The 19,052-nt window shown below is 41.4% G+C and overlaps 1 protein-coding gene across 6 annotated transcripts; it reads left to right on the forward strand.

The window, feature by feature from the left end:
- Window positions 1-266: 266 nt before the first annotated feature.
- On the forward strand, window positions 267-18,175 carry LOC141002261 (interferon alpha/beta receptor 2-like). Of its 6 annotated transcripts, XM_073473520.1 has the most exons (8): window positions 267-408; window positions 625-757; window positions 3,952-4,127; window positions 4,268-4,413; window positions 7,829-7,991; window positions 8,208-8,330; window positions 8,839-8,883; window positions 17,506-17,593. In XM_073473520.1, exons 1-7 carry the CDS (start codon window positions 339-341, stop codon window positions 8,865-8,867), a joined length of 840 nt encoding a protein of 279 aa, XP_073329621.1. In that variant the 5' UTR covers window positions 267-338; the 3' UTR covers window positions 8,868-8,883; window positions 17,506-17,593. The 6 variants fall into 6 exon arrangements, with proteins under 6 accessions (XP_073329621.1, XP_073329618.1, XP_073329617.1 ...); XM_073473517.1 differs by lacking the exon at window positions 8,839-8,883 and having other exon boundaries at window positions 272-408; window positions 3,955-4,127; window positions 8,208-8,329; window positions 17,506-18,175; XM_073473516.1 differs by lacking the exon at window positions 8,839-8,883 and having other exon boundaries at window positions 273-408; window positions 628-757; window positions 8,208-8,329; window positions 17,506-18,175.
- The last annotated feature ends 877 nt before the right edge of the window (window positions 18,176-19,052 follow it).

Below are 19,052 nucleotides of genomic sequence, written 5' to 3' on the forward strand. Positions count from 1 at the left end.
TAAAGTTTTTTCAAAGCTTACCAAAAAAAAAGAAAGAAACCCACAAAAACCAGCAAAGAAAAACTCCCACAGATCAGAAACAAGTCTTCAGTCCGGCTCCTGCGACAGCTCTGACGCTGAAATGCAGGATTTGCGGTGTAAAACACACACAGGGAGGGACTTCAGGGGAAACAGAAACTCAGCCAGCGACATGATAACAAACGGTGTTCACGTCCCAACCCCCACTCTCACCCCCTGCTCCCTCCCATCCCTCTCTATATGTTGTGTGCTCAAACCTTAAAAAACCTTGACAGCTTGCGTCAGAGACGTTTACCCACGAGTCACTCTATGGAGGGAAGATGGGGCTGTGGATTCTTCTTGTCCTTCTTCTTCAGCAGTTGCACCTTGGTAATGCTCCCTGGACTGAAGGTTTGCAGGGAGGATCTTTCTGACTTGTGTTATGGCAGGATGTGTGTGTGGATGTTGAGTGTTAAAAGAAAGTGTGTTGAACTCACTCAACTGTTGTTCACCTGCAGGAAATGTTTAGATTTTAGCGTTTAGAGCTGCAGAAATCAGAAGACAGATGATTCAAAGTGTTGGATTTTTAAAGTTTTCTTCTTCTTCTTCTGTCCTCCTTCTCTGCAGCAGTCAGCGTCTCCCTCCCGGCTCCATCCAACGTCTCCATCTCCTCCTTCAACATGGAGCACATGCTCAGCTTCCTGCCCGGCCCCGACACCCCCGACAGCAGCCGCTTCGCCGTCGAAGTCCTCCGTCCCAGGTACTCGAGTCAGAGGACAGAAAAAAAAGCAGAAGTGAGACAGACTCAGGACCAGAGAAGGTTTCAGACCGATGCACCGATTTCTCTGGGAAAATCCACAAAGATTGACTCACTGTGGTTTGGCTTCACTCCAGATGAAATTACTTGGATCGACTTTCATTTCTTGAAAATGAAGTCACCAACTATTTCGATAATCGATGAATCGTTTGAGTCATTTTTGAAGCAGAAATCTCAAAGATTGTTTGGTTCCAGATTCTTACATGTGAGGCTGCTTTTCTTCATTAGAGTTTTGGACAAAAGAAGTGAATCAGAGACGTCACTTTGGGCTCATATTTAGATTATAATAGATTAAACTGGAAACTCACGTAGTTTAATCTCCCTAAATGCTGAAATTGTCTCTCATTTCACAGTTTTCAGTTATAAATGTCAGATTGTTTGGTTCCAGCTTCTTAAATGTGAAGATTTGCTGCTTTTCGTCATCATTTCTGACAATTAGTGAAGAGTTTTTGGGGGTTTTGGACAAAAGAAGCGATATAAAGACGTCACTTTGGGCTCTGGGAAATATTTTGATTATAATCGTGAAACCAGGATTTTTTCCTCAGACTATAATCAAACCTTCAGCATCTGTTGTATTTAATTAACACAGTGTCATGGAAGGATTAAGAAGAAGAGTTGACTTTCTCTATTTGACTGGACACATTTTAACATCAGCTATATGATGCAAAAACCTCCAAAAAGATGATTTAACACAGAGTTTAATCTCCCTAAATGCTGAAATTGTGTCTCATTTTACAGTTTTCAGTCATAAATCTCAAAGATTGTTTGGTTGCAGCTTCTTAATTTGAGGATTTGCTGCTTTTCTTCATCATTTCTGACAGTAAATGAAGAGTTTTTGTGTTTTGGACGGTTGGTCGGATAAAAGAAGTGATATAAAGACGTCACTTTGGGCTCCAGGAAACATTTTATAGCTGATAACTGATAATGAAAATAATCATTAGCTGCAGCCCGAACTGATCAGTGACTTCATGCTGCACCTGATTTGAAGAACACACCTGCAGTTATGTGATGATTGATTCTTTGCAAGACGATCGTCTAATGATACATCACGATGTCTGTGTAACTGAAGGAGACAAAATACCCAGAAGAAGTCAAACTGCAGGAATAATGTATTAATTCACTACATTGTGGCGTCGGTGTCACAGAATTAACAAGAACTGAGATGAAATAATGTTTAAAACACACATCAATCGAATGTAAAACACCAAATACTGGTAAAATGTTTAAACGACATTCAGCTGTGACTCGGTCCGTGTAAATTAAGTTTACGCCACAAGAAGTGCCTCTGCTGAGTCTGAATCTGTGAGGAGCGGCTTGTTTTCATAGAAATATCAATATTTTGGTGCCAGTGTCTCGATAATCGTATCGTGAGAGGAGGCGTCGAAGCATCGCTGCCCTGAAACTCGAAACTCTCAGAATGATAAGATCAAGCAAACTGCCAGTTTAAGATGACCAGCAACTCAAATTCACATAAAAGAAGAAGAAAGTACAGAATTTAGGAGGATGTTTGTCTGAGCTTCATGGTCGGTGGCAGGAATCATGAGTTTGTTCACAGATCAGGTTATTTGAGGGTTTAAAAGATGATAGTTGACATTAAAAACAGGCTCATCTGACATCATATTTTCAGTTTCTTTACTTATTTTGTCTCTAAAACCAACAAACATTTCTATAATCGACTGCTGGAAGTAACAGACGGAGACGTGGAGTTTAAATCCTGCATCAATGTGCATCGTTTCCTTCAGAGGATCGATGTTCAAATAGAAACACTCAAATCAAAATGTATATTTCTCCATTATTCATCAGCTACAGAGACGTCAGCCCTCTTCAGATCGCCTTCTTGGTCTATAATATATATTATATAATATTTCCACCTTAATCTCAGAGGAAGGAAGTTACTTCACTAGATGTTTCAGGTATTTGTACTTTACTCGAGTATCTCTCTGACTTTCTCTCTCTACATCTGAACACAACTATCTGAACTTTCTCCTCCTCACAGCTTCAAAACAGCCTCGTTACTTTAGTTTGATGCATTTGAGGTGAATTATGGACAAAGACGAAACAAAGACGTGAACAGACAGAGAGGGAGGCTGGAATGGGGAGAAAAGGCGTGTTAGTGTCTCGTATCTGCAGAGATTTTCTTATTTTCTCTCTTTGTTGCTGCTCGGACGCTTTACCAACCCAACATGTGGCTGTTTGACGTCCTGGGAATGAGACTCAACTATCAACTATCTTTGTGGTGCGTTCAGGAACAGCTGGGACAAATCCTACTGACTCTACCTTTAACTTTAATAGTCTTTGAATTATATTAATATGACGTGAGCTTCAGTTAGCTTTGACCACAGATGTCCTTCAGAGGGAGACTTTTTACTCTGATACTCTGAGTACATGTCAGAGCCTGTACTCGATTACTTTTACTGGAGTAAAGAAGTTAAATCAGCACTTCTACTTTTACCAGAGTCTGTTTTTACACAAGTATCTGAACTTGGTGGACTGTTGACTCCTCTGCTGGGTAATATATTGTTGTTACCATCTTACTGTAACATTTGCTAAGTCGCGCCAAACAAAATGTTTCATGAAAATCCATCCAACAGTTGTTAAAAGTCTGACTTGTTGATCGCTACAAGAAAAGTTAATTATATGACCAAGGTCAGCACAATGAATGAATCTGGGAACCAGAGATATTTCTGGAACTAATTGGTCGACTGATTCAAAAAACGTCTCATATTTTCATGTTTAATATTTCAATAATGATGCTGCTTGAGAACTGAACCCAAACGGTAGCTTGTTGAGGCTGAAACTGGACCTTCATCAGTGAACTGAGACGCTTTTTTCTGCCGGATGCGTCAAAAACAAAGTCTTTAATCTGCACAGTATTTCATCAGTTTCATTTTTGTTTCTGTGACTCCTCTGAACCTTCTGAGTCAGCACTTTCCTTTTTCAGTAACAGCTACTCATAAACACGTATGATTTCCTCATATCAGTGTGACTCACTCAGCCCTATCAGTTGCCTTTTCAACCAGCTGTCACCAGTTATGTTATGTTTTCCCTCCCTGCCTGCCTGCAGCGGCTTCACCTGCCGGATGACACAGGTGTCGTACGTCATCATCAGTGTTTCTCTGTTTTCTCTCCCTCTGAAGTAGGAAGTCGTGGAGAGCGGTGGCCGGTTGTTCGGAGCTGACGGCCGGACAGACGTGTAATCTGACGCGAGTGTTCAAAGAACCGTCGGATCGGTACACAGCCCGAGTCCAGGCCTTCACAGCCGGACAGAAGTCCGACTGGACCGAGTCCGCGGCGTTCCAGCCTCTGTTAGACAGTGAGACACCAACCAACACACTTCTGTATCTACATGAACTCATCCAGGCTGAAATGATCCTGTTGAATCTCATCCAGATCCTTTAAACACTTTGAAATAAAGTACAAATGAGAAACCATGATCATCTTTTCTCCTCGTAGCTGTGTTGGGACCTCCTGACGTGTCCGTGTCCGGCTGTGGAAACTGTTTGCTGCTGCAGGTCCGTCCTCCATCGGTCGGGATGCTGCTGATGGACCACTACATAGACTTAGTCTTCGAGGTGAAGAGGACCAGGGACGGTGCACAGGTATGTGTCCTAAACTGTGTGTGATGTATCTTTATCGTCTGGTCAGGTTTAGGCACCAAAAACACCTTGTTAAGGTTAGGAAGACATGTTCTGTCTCCACAAATAGCACCGGAAAATGTCCCGTTGTCTCGTCAAAATGCCACTTCTGTTGCCACGACACAGCTGAAAATGCCCCAACGCCTTGTAAAAAAGAACAACAACAAATGAAGCTGAAAATGTCCTGACATCGCGTTGTCAGTATCCAGTTGTTTCGCTATAAATGCAGCTAAAAACGTCACAACGTCTTTTTAAAAACATCCAGTTTTGTCGGCGGGAACGCAGCCTCAAACAGCGGTCTCTGTCTGGTTCTGTCGTCTCGGACCTCACATACATGTAGCGTGAACGTGATATGACTCGTTTTGTAGAAAAACGTACGAACTTGAACGTATTCTTGGTTTGCATGAAGTTACAACAACGCTTTATTCCAGCGACTCGTCTGTGTTTTGGTTTCTGATCGTACGTTAACGTATTATTTCATTGTTCTTGTTTTTGTAGTTGTAGAGAATTAAACTACAGAAGATGATGTGTTAAAGTGCTGATGCAGCCCTGAAGATCACACAACACACTGAGGTGTCACACATGTAAAACGTTGAGTTTGTGGAGCTGTGAACCTGTAGCGTGTGTTTCCTGTCAAAAAGAGGTTATTTCCTCCTCAGTGTGGCTTTAACTGTGGTTGTGTCAGTTTTGGGTTCTACTCACCAACACAGGTTAGTAGAAATGTTGTTGTCACAGGAAGTGAGCCAGTTTATTTTCACGTCATGTGTTTATCAAGAGTCCAATCAAAGAAACTTTGTGCCTGAAAGTTTTACAAAAGGATCTTTACAACACAAAAATCCAGCTGGTTTCCAGCTCTCAACACTTTCACAACACTTTAACAACACTTTCACAACACTTTAACAACACTTCAAGTTATGATTTCAGCAAAATTCCCAAATGTTGACAAAGAGGTTGTGAGCTAAAAAACACACAGATGTGTAGTTCATGATCCAGTACTGAAACCTGGTACTTTACACAACTGAGAGCAGAACATAACGAGCTGAAGTCGATTCTCATTTTGCTCCAAAGACACAAAACCAACTTCATTTCCATCCTCCCATTAAACACGACGTCCACCTTGTTTTTCTTAGCTTTAATCTAGAGAACAGCTGTTAGAGTCAGACGGGTCAGACGGGTCAGGGGGTTGACAAAGAGGAAGACTGGACTGGAACCTGGGTCGTTGCTGAGGACTTGGCCGCAAGTATATGCCCACGCAGCAGAGGCTTAAAGGTCCAGTATTTCAAATTTTGCTGGATCTATCAGCAGAAATCAAATATAAACTGAGAATCTTGGTGTTTTTGAGTCCGCCGTGTTCCCAGAATGGACGAACCAAACACTGCTGCTGTGCTGCAGAGAGGATGATTCATGGTTTTCTGGTTTATAGCGGCGACCACCGATGGGAAGGGTTAGACACGGGCTGTTCGGTCGTCTGCAGTCTGCATCCGCACGGCTAGATGCCACTAAATCCTACGCACTGGACCTTTAAACCCTCCGTGTTGTATTTACATGATACATTTAACCGTCATCTCGTCAAATCTGCAAGTGCGTGAGACTGTGAGGCAAATATAAGCCACTGACAGACAACCTGATGACCTCGACAGTCTGGACTTTAAAATATTCCTGCATCATGATGTGGCTGAATATTATTTCTATCCTACAAAATTCAAGTAACGTTATAACAAAGTAATTCATTCATAGTAAGTTCTACAATGTCACGTCCATGTTGCAATGAATTGTGGGAAATTAAATCAGAGAAGTCCGGTGAAATGTTTTTAATTTATTATACGTTTTCAAATATCGATATTTCAAGGTTTTGCATCAAAGTGAGAAACACCAGATCATTTTTGTGATGTAAACAGAAACAAATCTTATTTGTGAGATACGACATAAACCACATATTAATTTCTGCAGTTTTTCTTTCGTTTTCTTCTCGTCTGCGTGTTTCCATGATTTGAAACACGCTGAATGTGGAGAAATCAAAACAGCGAAGCCACAAACGTCGTTTCTTTATCTGCTGAGAGGTGGATGTGAATCTGTAGAGGAGCTGGTGTGGAGGCTGATGTTTTTCACTGTGTGGTTTGAGTTTTTAACCCACGTCTTCCTCTCAGCGACTGTTCGCCTGCATGTGTTCGAGGAAACGCTCGGCCTGAGCTTATCTTCACATCAGTCGTCTCACTGCACCGACGGACCTCAAACACTTCTGGACAAAATGAGACTGATTGGACAAAAAATTTCAACTATGATGCAATTTTTTTATTGTGACATTCAGGGAACATAAATGAGCTCATTATTTTCTTCAACAAGCGTTTGTTTTACAAAGAAAATCAGTGATTGTGAGCTCGTATCCTCCTGTCAACATCTGGTGAAAGAAAGTACCTAGAAACAGGAAGTGACGCGCATCAGCTTTACTTCAGTAACAGTTTCTTTGGAAATACAAGAAAATGTTCGTTAGACAGCTCGACTGAGACAGAAGAGAGCGCCACCTACAGAGAAAACAGACTTTTCCTACATGAGGACACAGAAGAAATCAAACAACACCAATAAACAGGAAATACAAGATGAACAAGACACAATTTACACAATGAAATCTGAATATGTACATGAGATTAAACGTCATTGAACTGCCTGTGTATTAGTTTTGAAAACTGTTAAAAATGTCCCAACATCCCGTCAAAAATATCTGGTTTATCGCCAGAAACGTGGCTGGATATCAGGTTTTGTCGCCATCAACACAGCTGGAAAATGTCCCGATGTCTTGTTGAAAATATTTGGTTGTGTCGGCATAAACATGGCTGGCAAATGTCCTAATTTCCCGTCAAAAAAATCAATTTCTTTGCCACTAACACGGCTAGAAAATGTCCTGAAATGTGGTCAAATTATTTGGTTTTGTTGCCACAAACATGGCTGGAAAATGTCCCGATGTCTCATCAAAATTTAACACCGCTACCACTGGAGACTGATCCGACATCTCTTAAAAAGCAGCTCAGCTTTTGTTGCTCCAGCACTGCTGAAAAATGTCTTTCTGTCTCGTCACATATATCTAGTTTTGTCCCCACTAACACGACTGGAAAATGTCCGACGACCCATCAAAAATATCTGGTTCTCTCGCCATATACGGAGCTGGGTATTGGTCCAACATCTCGTCAGATAAATCAGGTTTTGTTGCCAAAAACTGGAAAATGTCCCGATGAAAATGTTTCTACTTCCCAGCAAGAACATGCAGTTTTGTGGCGACTAACACGGCTGGAAAAAGTCACTGACGTCTTGTCAGAAATGTCCGGTTTTGTTGCCTCTGTTTGTTGAACACTCTGTATGACCCGGTTTGTGTGTTGTGTTGCAGTTCAGCCTGACTCGGCAGTACCAGGAGGAGATGGTGATCTCGTACCTGCAGTCAGGTGTGGAGTACTGCGTGACCGTCACTGTGAAAACGCTCTTCAACGACAAATCTGTCCCCAGTGACCCCTACTGTGCCTTCACCAGCCCTCCTGAGCCCGCACACTCACGTACGTCGCGGCTCTTTCACTGTCAGAGACCATCTTTGTTGTTTTATGGCTCAGAAACTGAACGTCAGATTAAATCAGAGCGGACAGGAATCAGCTGCTGTTCCTCTTTGCTGCTGGTTGAAAGAGGAACTTCTTTTGAATCTTAACGGTTCCTCTCAGATGTTCATGTAGCTGCTGGAAGATAAAGTGATCCCTGTCTGTCCTCCTGTCTCACAGTGTCCGTGGTCTACGGCCTGCTGGGAGCCTTCTGCGCTCTGGGCTTCGTCCTCATCGGATCGGTCGTCTACGGCGGTCAGCTGAGCTTCAGATTACTCCGACGACGCCTCCTGACAACGATGGTAACAGATCCGACTGCGTGTGCTGCGGCTCCAAGAATCACTTATTCATCTTAAGTTAAATACTGTGTGTGCACCTTTAAATGATCGGGAGAGGCACAGTGGTGCTTTGAGCTAAGCGCTAACATCAGCATGCTTACAAAGGCTTGATGTTTAGCAGTTTTTGCATGTAAGCATGCTAACATTTCCATATTAACACTGAACACGAAGTGAATCTGAGGCTGACGGGGATCAGGGACGGGCATTTTAAGTTACTTCCATATTCAAGTACTCGACATAAATTACTATCCAGTACTCGAGTACTCACAATAAAAAGAAAAAGGAAAAAATGGGGTCTGAAATGAAAAACCAAGACAAAATGCAGGTAGGTTTTATGGTTTTCTGTGAATTATCGTCATGATTTCAATATCTTTTAGTTTTGGCCTGTTGGTCGACCGACAGAACGATCTGAGGACGTCGCCTCGAGGTTCTTAAGTCTGGTGATGTTGTATATTTTTCTTTTTTTCAACAAATCTCAAGTGCAGACCCAAACCAACAGTGACCGAAGCTCCTGACAGGTATCGTGTGTCCCACAGCCTGATGGATCTCCATGAACACACACACACACACACACACACACACACACACACACACCGCCCTGCTGCCACAAATACTCAAATGTGGATTCATCCACCGCTGAAAATAGTCCCCAACTATTACACTCTTTCCTCCTGTTTGACTTCATTTGAAAAAAGCTACGTTGAGCAGCTGCTTGAGGGAATTACTGACCCTATTTTTAATTATATATTTTAAAGATTTAAGTCCTCAGTAAGAACATAAGGTCAAAGGCTGGATTGAACTTTTAAACCTGGAGGAAGTTTCTTTTTTAAACAAACTGAGCAAAATAATAAAGTTACTGGAATTAAATAAAGGGACAATAAAGGGATCTCCACATTGAGTAAACTCTGATTAACTTGAATAAACTTGCTTTACTAAACAGAGATCATTTTAATGGTGCAGCAGAGCTCTGCTTAACTTTAAACCTGGATTTACTCATTTTAAACTGAGTTTTATTTCAGATTAAATTCATCCTTGTTGTAATGGCCATTTGTCCATAAAAAACAAATTAAACTTTAAACCAAACAAAATCAAAAGGCCACTGATGCACCATGGGGATGTGGTTTAACGCAGGCAAAAGAAGATGAATGTCCAAACTGAATCCTTGCGTTTTGTGATGATTTATTTCAAAATAATAAAACAAACAAAAGAACAAAGAAAACCATGGCTGCTGCTTCCTCCTTTGCACTGGTAAAAAACCATAGGCCCACCCAGGTGCATGCTGGTACTCAAGGTGCCTACCTATCTAAATAACCTCAAGTGCCCAGTGTGACCCATTTACCAAAGAATAAACCAAAATACTTATCTTGCTAATCTAAATATCCTAAACAAATAATAAATAATATTAGACTGTCTAAATATCTAAATCTAAATAAAGCAAACACTTAAATTAATCAAACAAACTTACTCATAATTAGCTAATTAAATTTACAACTAAACACAACCAAGACTAACTTTACAAATAGCTCCTACATTCCGGCCCCTAATTGTGCATAATATCACAATTACAGTTATCCACAAAAAAAAAAAGGAGCTACTTCTGGAATTACAATTATGAGACAGATCTATTCTATTTGTCATAATATGCTCTAAATTGACCGTCTTCCTGATGAATCTGCAAAATAAAGCACAGGTTAATGGAGAAAAATAAAGAAAAATAAATGTCAGATTCACATGATGTTAAACTGTTGCTTCCAGTAGTAGACAGAGCTTCGTCACAGGTCTCTCCAGAATACTGGTCCTAGTTTGCAGACGCACAGTGCGTACCAGGCCCTTTGCATCTGGTCTGATGTCCAAAACTTTCCCCATGATCCAAGATCCTCTTGGCGCTGAGGCATCTGCGACCAGAACAATGTCTCCAGGAGTAAGGCTTTTCCTTGGCCTTGTCCATTTTTGTCTCTCCTGCATCATGGGTAGATACTCCAAAATCCATCTCTTCCAAAACAATTCAGCAATATACTGTGCTTGCTTCCACCTTTTCCTCATGTACAGATCATTTCGGTCAAACAGTCCTGGTGGCATGATTGGTTTTCCTTTCAACATTAAGATGTGATTTGGTGTGAGAGCTTCTAAGTCATCTGGATCATCGGAGACCTTTGTGATGGGTCTGTCGTTCAAAATTGCTTCAACCTCACAGAAGACCGTTTGGAGCCCTTCATCATCCAGAGTTTGTTGTTTTAGTACTGAAGTGAGAACGCTTTTCACTGAACGAATCAGACGTTCCCAAACACCACCTTGATGGGAAGCTGCTGGTGTGTTGAAGCTCCATTTTATGCCATCCTGAACAAAAGCACTTTGAATTTTGATATGATTCAGAGAAGCCAGACTTTCCTTCAGTTCCCGGTTGGCTCCAGCAAAATTTGTGCCATTATCTGATCTGATAGCTGAGACTGGACCTCGTCTACAGATAAACCTCCGAATAGCATTTATACAGGAGTCTGTGTCTAGTGTATAAGCTACTTCCAGATGCACAGCACGACTAGTCAGACATGTAAACAGCACTCCATATCTTTTAAGATGACTTCTGCCTCTCTTAATATCAACGGGGCCAAAATAATCAACTCCCACCTTTGTAAAAGGAGCCTTTTCAGGCAGCACCCTTTCTTCAGGTAAGTCAGACATTTTCTGCTCAATCAGTTTTCCCCGGTTGCGTCTGCACACAATACAGTCGGATATTATCTTCCTGGCAGCAGAGTTTGCATTAGTGATCCAGTATTTTTGCCGTAACCTGGACAGCATGTGATTCCTCCCCACATGCCCCAGTTGGTTATGGATATGGCGCAAAATGAGTGTGGATACATACATGTCTTTAGAAAGAATCACCGGATGTTTAGATTCTGCTGGCAATGCTGCTTTATTCAACCGGCCACCAACTCTGAGGATTCCATCATCCAACACTGGATCCAATTTGTACAGTGTGCTTTCTTTGGAGATGGTTTTAAATCCACTCTTGAGTGAGGCGATTTCAGCTTCAAACTTTTGTTTTTGTATATACAGAATGATGGACTCTTCTGCCTTCACAAGATCTTCAGGGGTCAGATTTTGTCCTTTGAGCTTGACTTTAAAGTTCTGAACTTTCCTGTCCACTTCTTGTTTTTTGTTTAGGCCTGCAGAAGCACTAAACTCCTTCCTCTTCTGTGCCAATGTCCTAAGCGCTGCTTTGATTTTTGAAAACCAAGCCACAGATGTTCTTAACTTAATCCAGGATGAAAAGTAATTAATCAGCTGGCCGGTGGCCTTTTCCACATCCTTGACAATAGCATTCACTATCAAGTCCCTTTTGACCTCTGGGTCATCGTCAGAAATCACATCACAATCTCCTTTCAGATTAGGCCATTCCTCCTCTGGTTGGGAGAGAAACTCCGGTCCATTTAACCATCTCCCTCCTGTCAGGAAATCCTGAGCTTTCATTCCTCTTGATGCTTCATCTGCTGGATTTTCTTTTGAACTCACATATCTCCACTGCTCAATATCTGAAGCTTCTCTGATGACAGAAGTTCTGTTTGCAACAAAAGTGTGGAATCGTTTGGTCTCATTTGTGATGTATTTAAGAACTGTTGTGCTGTCTGTCCAGAAAACTGATTTCTCCAGCATAAGTTGCAACTCCTTCCGCAGCATTTTATCAACTCGAACAGCAAGAACTGCAGCTGTGAGTTCCAATCTTGGGATCGTAGTCTGTTTCAGAGGAGCAACTCTAGCTTTCCCCAAGAGAAATGCTACCTGTATCTTTTGATCTTTTCCCAGCCTCAAATAAGATACAGTTCCATATCCAACTTGACTGGCATCAGAAAAGTGGTGAAGCTGTGCTGAAACTGGGACTCCAAAGTCTCTGGGTTTAATACATCGTTCCACTTTGAACTGATCCATTTTCTGAAGATCCTGGAGCCATTCAGACCATTGCTTAGAGAAGGCATGGGGAATGACTTCATCCCACTTCAGGTTTCTCCTACAGAACTCCTGCAGCAACAATTTGGCTGGCATACTGAATGGGGCCAAAAATCCCAAAGGGTCATAAAGAGAGCTGACCACAGAAAGAATGCCTCTTCTGGTGTGTGGTTGTTCTCGAACTAAAGTCCTGAACTGAAACATATCAGTCCCAATGCACCATTGTAGCCCAAGTGCTCGCTCTGTTGGAAATTGATCAACATCCAGATCCAGCTCCATCATTTTATTTGCTCTCCTTTCTTCTGTGACTGACAGCAGCACAGTACGGCTGTTGCTGATCCATTTTGAAAGAGTAAATCCTCCTTTTTCACAGAGAGCAGTCAAATTTTTGATCATTTGTACAGCTTCTTCCTCTGAAGCTATAGCTTTCAGGCAGTCATCCACATAAAAATTATGTTTCACTGTATTGATTACTTCAAGTGGAAAATGCTGCGCATTGTCTTCTGCTGTTCTCCTCAGAGCATAATTTGCACAACTTGGTGAGGATACAGCACCAAACAGATGGACTCTCATGCGATGCTCCTGTGGAGGCTGTGCAGTATCACCATTTGGCCACCAGAGGAAGCGGAGAAAGTTGATGTGTTTATCTGATACATGAACTTGGTGAAACATGGCTTTGATGTCTGCCATTACTGCAACAGGTTCTTGCCTGAATCGAATGAGGACTCCAATGAGATTGTTGGTCAGATCAGGTCCCTGCAAGAGTTGGCTGTTCAGTGATGTCCCTTTATATGTTGCTCCACAGTCAAAAACAACTCTCAGCTTGCCTTTTCTGGGATGATAAACTCCATGATGGGGAATATACCACACCTTTCCATCACTTTGCTTTAGCTGATCAACCGGCACCACTTCAGCATATCCTTGAGCAATCATGTCATCTAAGAATGCAGTGTATTCTTCCTTGAATGTGTTATTCCTGTAGAATTTTCTTTTCAGGCTTTGGAGGCGCTGTTCTGCAACACAGCGATTGTTTGGCAGGACACAATCCTCCTGTCGGAAAGGTAAGTCAATACAATAATGACCTTCAATCATTTCTGTTGTGCTGCTTACAACATTCATGAACTTGACATCTTCTCTGGACATTTCAGTCTGCTCCTCAGCTGATCTCTCATTAAAATCGTGGTTATATTGTTGAACCAACATGTCTTGAAGATGTTCAATGGAGATTCGGTTGGCTGTTACAGCAGGGCAGCCACTCTTACTCCTACTGCTTGTGCCACGAAGTGGACCATTAATGACCCAACCGACCCTAGTTCTTACTGCATAGGGTCCTTCATCCTGGCTGTTTATTACCTCCCAAGGCTCCATTACTTTGGGGGCATCAGTTCCAATTAGAAGGTCTACATCTGCATCAATGTCATGGACCTTAACATCCTTCAAATAAGACCACTGAACAAGATCCTTTTGTTGAGGGACATTGAGTGAGGAAACAGGCATGGATCTCTGTGTTAAAACGTCAGGTAACTGGATGAAATCGTTCATGTTCACACCAGACACCTCAAGCCCTGACAGAATATGAGCATTTGCAATTTTCTTTTGCCCCATTGTTCTCATCAGAAAACTTGTCCTTTTGCCACTCACATTTAGTTTTCTTGCCAGGCTCTCTGTGCAAAATGTTCCTGAGCTTCCGGGGTCCAGAAAAGCATATGTGTGTACAGTTTTGTTACTTTTGTGGCTCCTAACTTTAACTGCAACAACAGAAAAGATAGAATCATCTTCAGCCCCGGCCCCAATATGACCACAAGTCTGTGACATTACAGATGAAACACTTGGAGGGCTCGCAGTCTGTTGTGATTGTTTGGAGGATGTGCCTTTATCCTGCCATGCGATATGAAGGATTCCTGGGTGCTTTTGGTTACACACATTGCAATCCAAACGACTCCTACAGTCTTTGCTCATGTGGCCTGCTTTCAGGCAACCAAAACATATTCCCTTTTCCTTGATGAAAGTGATCTTATCCCGATGTAATTTCGTTCTAAACTGAGAGCAGTTATCCAGTGAGTGACTACTTTGAGAGCAAAACAGACAACTTTGAATTGAGGAGGGCTTGATTTTATTTTCTGTACATTGAGTCATATCTCTTTCCTTTATTGTGGTGACATTAGTAGCAAAACTGCTTTCCTTCTTCCTTTGTATGAAATGGCTGGTCTTGGAGGACTTGGATTTGGTAGGTGGTGAGTCTTGAATGTTGCCAAAAAGCGGATCTGATGCAATTTTGACTTGCTTTTCAATAAAAGTAACAAGATCAACAAACAGTGCTCTTCGACCATTTTTCTCAAGTAGATTATAAGCAACATTCCTCCATCTTTCCCTTAGCTTGTAAGGAAGTTTCATGATGATGCTTCTCATGTTAGAGGGCAAGTCCAGCTCTTTCATTTGCGTCATTTGTTCTGTTAAATTTGAACATCCTCGCAGAAATAGAGAGAATGACTGTAATGCTTTAACATCCTCACTTTTAACAGGTGTCCAGTTAAGAATCTTTTCCATATAAGCACTTGCAATTTTGTATTCATTTCCAAAATGCTCTGCTAAAAGAATTTTGGCCTTGTTGTATCCCATCTCTGAAGGCAAGTGTTGACAACTGTGCACTAAGTTCCTTGGTTCGCCCCTGGTGTATTGTTCAAGAAAATGTAAACGATCACTCCATTTACATGTTTTCTCCTCCACTCCATTTTCAAAAGCTCGGATGAAAGACCTGTAGTGAAGAGGGTCTCCATCGAACACAGGGATATTTCTTGATGGAAGGACAGAGCTTAGATTTTGTTGAGCCAGCAGAGCAGCGATGTCATTTTGTCTCTGCATAATGTTTACAATTTCATCCTGAGAACCATGTGTCAGAGCATGATATTGAGGGCGTAGTCCTGCTTGATCTTGATCAGCAGCCACTGATTCACCAAAATCCAAAAACATCTCATCCCTTCGTGTTTCTCTGCTTTGTTTAGGCCTAACAACTTGTGGTTGAGGTATGACAGGCACATCAGTAACATTCACCCTTTTATCCAAGGTTACTGGTACAAACATGTTAGCATCAGGATTCAATACATTTGCTCTATGAAAAATGTTCTTTTCAAAATAAGAGTTCATCCCGTCTGAACGTTTTGAGCCACACGCAGATGAATTGATCTCCAGAACATTAAGTTTTGCACTTGTTGCAGCCAGTTCAGTTTCCAGTTCCAGCTGTTCCTTTTCTCTCCTCAGTTTTTCCTCCTTATCTTCGATTAAATGTTTCCTTTTTAGTGCAGCAACGCGCTGCATCAGCGCTGCCTTTTCGGCCTGGGCTTTAATGCGCGCTGATGCGGTCGAGGAGGTCCGTGATACCTGGGAGTGTGGTTTTACAGAGTTTGCCTTTACACTTGACACATTGGACGCGCTATCGTCAGGATTTATTTCTTCAGTGACACCTTGATCATCAGGAGATTCAACATTTTGATTCACATATGGATGACCCAGTTCGGAAAGCCAGTGTTTTACCGTTTCAGTGAAATCATTAAACTTTTTCATCTTTGCCTCGAAGTATTCACATTGTCTTTTAATTTCATCTTGTGGCAAAGGTAAGTTTATTAAAGATGCATGCAGCTCTTTTGCGTTTTGACAACATTGGATAAGATTTGCAAGCTCCAAGTTCACCAAATCGACATTTTCATTTGATTCCATTAACACAGTGATTTTTTCCACAGACTTTTTTGCTTGTTTGAACTTTGCACTCCTTTTTTCTTGGCTCATTTCTATATAGAAGCACAATCCTTTAGGCGTGAGTTTAAATGTCCTTTTAGCTGGCACCAATTCAGCCTCTTTCAGCGTATCATCAGACATTTTGATTCTTTCAAAACTGCTTGTTGTGCAGCAATCAAAGTCCACAATAGACAAAACGTGCATATAAAATAGGGCTGATCAGATCCATGTTATCACACTCACAGCACAACACACTGAGCAATTTTATGAATGAAAGCCGCTGAGAGCTATGCGTAAAGTGTGCGTAATGCTGACGTACGGCTATTCAGCGTCGTTCAAACTTTTTTCCGATTTGATATGAAATACTTTCAAACTCCACTCGTTTGGCTGTTGTCCAATACAGCAGTAGTATTACATACCAGTATCTTGTGAGGATAGGCTGAGCAGCACTTTTGTTCATCTGAGCCGCAGGCCGTGTCCCGCTGATGTCGATATTACAAAACGTGTTGAACAAAACAATCCATGCTGATCATCAATCCATAATCCAAAAAGATCCAATCTGTCCAATGATGAAAGATCCTTCCTTTGAATCCAAGACCGGGTTTTTTACTTGATGTAATGGCCATTTGTCCATAAAAAACAAATTAAACTTTAAACCAAACAAAATCAAAAGGCCACTGATGCACCATGGGGATGTGGTTTAACGCAGGCAAAAGAAGATGAATGTCCAAACTGAATCCTTGCGTTTTGTGATGATTTATTTCAAAATAATAAAACAAACAAAAGAACAAAGAAAACCATGGCTGCTGCTTCCTCCTTTGCACTGGTAAAAAACCATAGGCCCACCCAGGTGCATGCTGGTACTCAAGGTGCCTACCTATCTAAATAACCTCAAGTGCCCAGTGTGACCCATTTACCAAAGAATAAACCAAAATACTTATCTTGCTAATCTAAATATCCTAAACAAATAATAAATAATATTAGACTGTCTAAATATCTAAATCTAAATAAAGCAAACACTTAAATTAATCAAACAAACTTACTCATAATTAGCTAATTAAATTTACAACTAAACACAACCAAGACTAACTTTACAAATAGCTCCTACACTTGTTGTTGTAAACCAGCCCTGAAGCTCGGCGCCGCAGACAGGAAGTCAGAAAGTATTCAAAAAAAAAAAAAAAAGATCTAACGTGTTGTTGGTTTTGGTCTTTTCATGAAATTTGTTGACAATTAAAAAATATAACACCAGTTATCCTTTACACTCAGCATGTTTAGCATGCTAACCAGCTAGCTCCGGCCACTCTCCGAGCTCCCAGTCCAGACTGCTAGCTGCATGGCTAACTGAGCTAACTGAGCTAACGGCCACTCTCTGTTTTGAGTATGATTTTGCACCTTTAACGAGACTTTACGTGGAGTGCGATCGTGAAGCCTGACCGTCTCTGTCACCGTCTCTTTGTCTGCAGTCGTACTTCCTCCTCAAAGTCCAGGACGGTGGAGCTGCACCACCTGGACTCTCAGGCGACACCTTGTCCACGCTGCTGCATAAAGAAGGTTCTGCTGACTGTCTTCTGACGGACCACCGGCCGGTCCAAACACTGAGGAGCAGCTCAGAAGAAGACTGACACATTAGATGTTTGAGGCCGAAGTGTTGGAGGGTTAGTTAAGGTGGAGTCGATCTGGCTGAGGTGGAAGTTTTTAATCCTGCTTTATGGAAATATTTCTAATCTTCTCCGACTCTTCTTCTAAGGTTTTTAATCTTATCTAACCCTAACCCTATCTCAAATCACATAGGAATAACTGTAAAATGTCAACATATACTACTATATTACTTTGTGTATTATTCCACTTATAGTGTGTGGTGTGTCACTGTGAAGTGTCCTTCCTGAGCCAACTGGTGCCGTTTCTGTGATTTTCCTCTGTTACTGATCTTACTGATGAGCTGTTTAATCACCAGATGTCGAAAAAATCCTGTGAATAAAACAAGTTGTACCGGAGAAGAGTCGTGCGACTTGATTTAACTTAAATGGACTTGAATTGTCACGAGTCTGTAACTCTTTGTATGTGTCACAGTTTAAAAAAACCACTGATGTAATTACAGTTCTGACAGAAAAACCAATAAACTGATATTTTGGATTTGTGATCTTTGACGCCACGTTTCTGCCGACTTCTACAATTAGAGTCAGTTTGAATCAGATCAGAAATACTTGATTGATCCCCCGAGGAGCCGGATAAAAATAATAATCTGAACCAATGTGACTCAATGGTGAGTTGCATTGTGGGTAATGTAGGCATCACATTTTGAAAAGCAGTCCACTGGCCTGTCATTCGCTCCTATAACACTGTAGTACTGGAGCCACTAAAGACTTTTACCTACTATTCAGTATTTGTTTTGATTTATTAGTAACTTAAGTTATCTAATAAATGTAGTGGAGTAAAAAGTACAATATTTGCCTCCAACATGTTTTTACGTGGAAGTATAAAGTAGCAGAAAATGGAAATTCTTGAGTAAAATATAGTAATAAATCAATATAAAGATGCATTTCTTTGGCTCTGATGCAATATGTAAACTAGTAAGTAAAGTTAGTAAAAAGCAGAATATTACTACAAGTAAAAATCCAATAGAACATCAAACCATTGTTTACAGTATACATACATGTAACTACACATGTATGTATAATTTACTTTAACTTTCTATACTTAAGTACATTTAGTGGCAGAAAGTTACTTTTGATATTTGAGTACATTTATTACCAGATACTTTAAGACTATAAGTATGCAGGGCTTTCATTATTACCAATAAAATATAAGGAATAATATTACTTTTCCTCGTGTTTGACTTCCGGGCCCCCTGTTGGCCCCCTGGTGCCCCCCGGTCCGTCCCGCCCCGGGCCCCTCCACAGCCTCGGTCCGCCCCTGCTGCAAGTGTTTGCGCACTTGTCACCGACAAAAAAACACGCAAACTGGACACACGCAACACATTTAACACGCCTCACTGAGACAACACAACAGG

This window comes from Pagrus major, chromosome 9 (genome assembly GCF_040436345.1).
Source record: "Pagrus major chromosome 9, Pma_NU_1.0".
In the NCBI taxonomy this organism is placed as follows: Eukaryota; Metazoa; Chordata; class Actinopteri; order Spariformes; family Sparidae; genus Pagrus; species Pagrus major.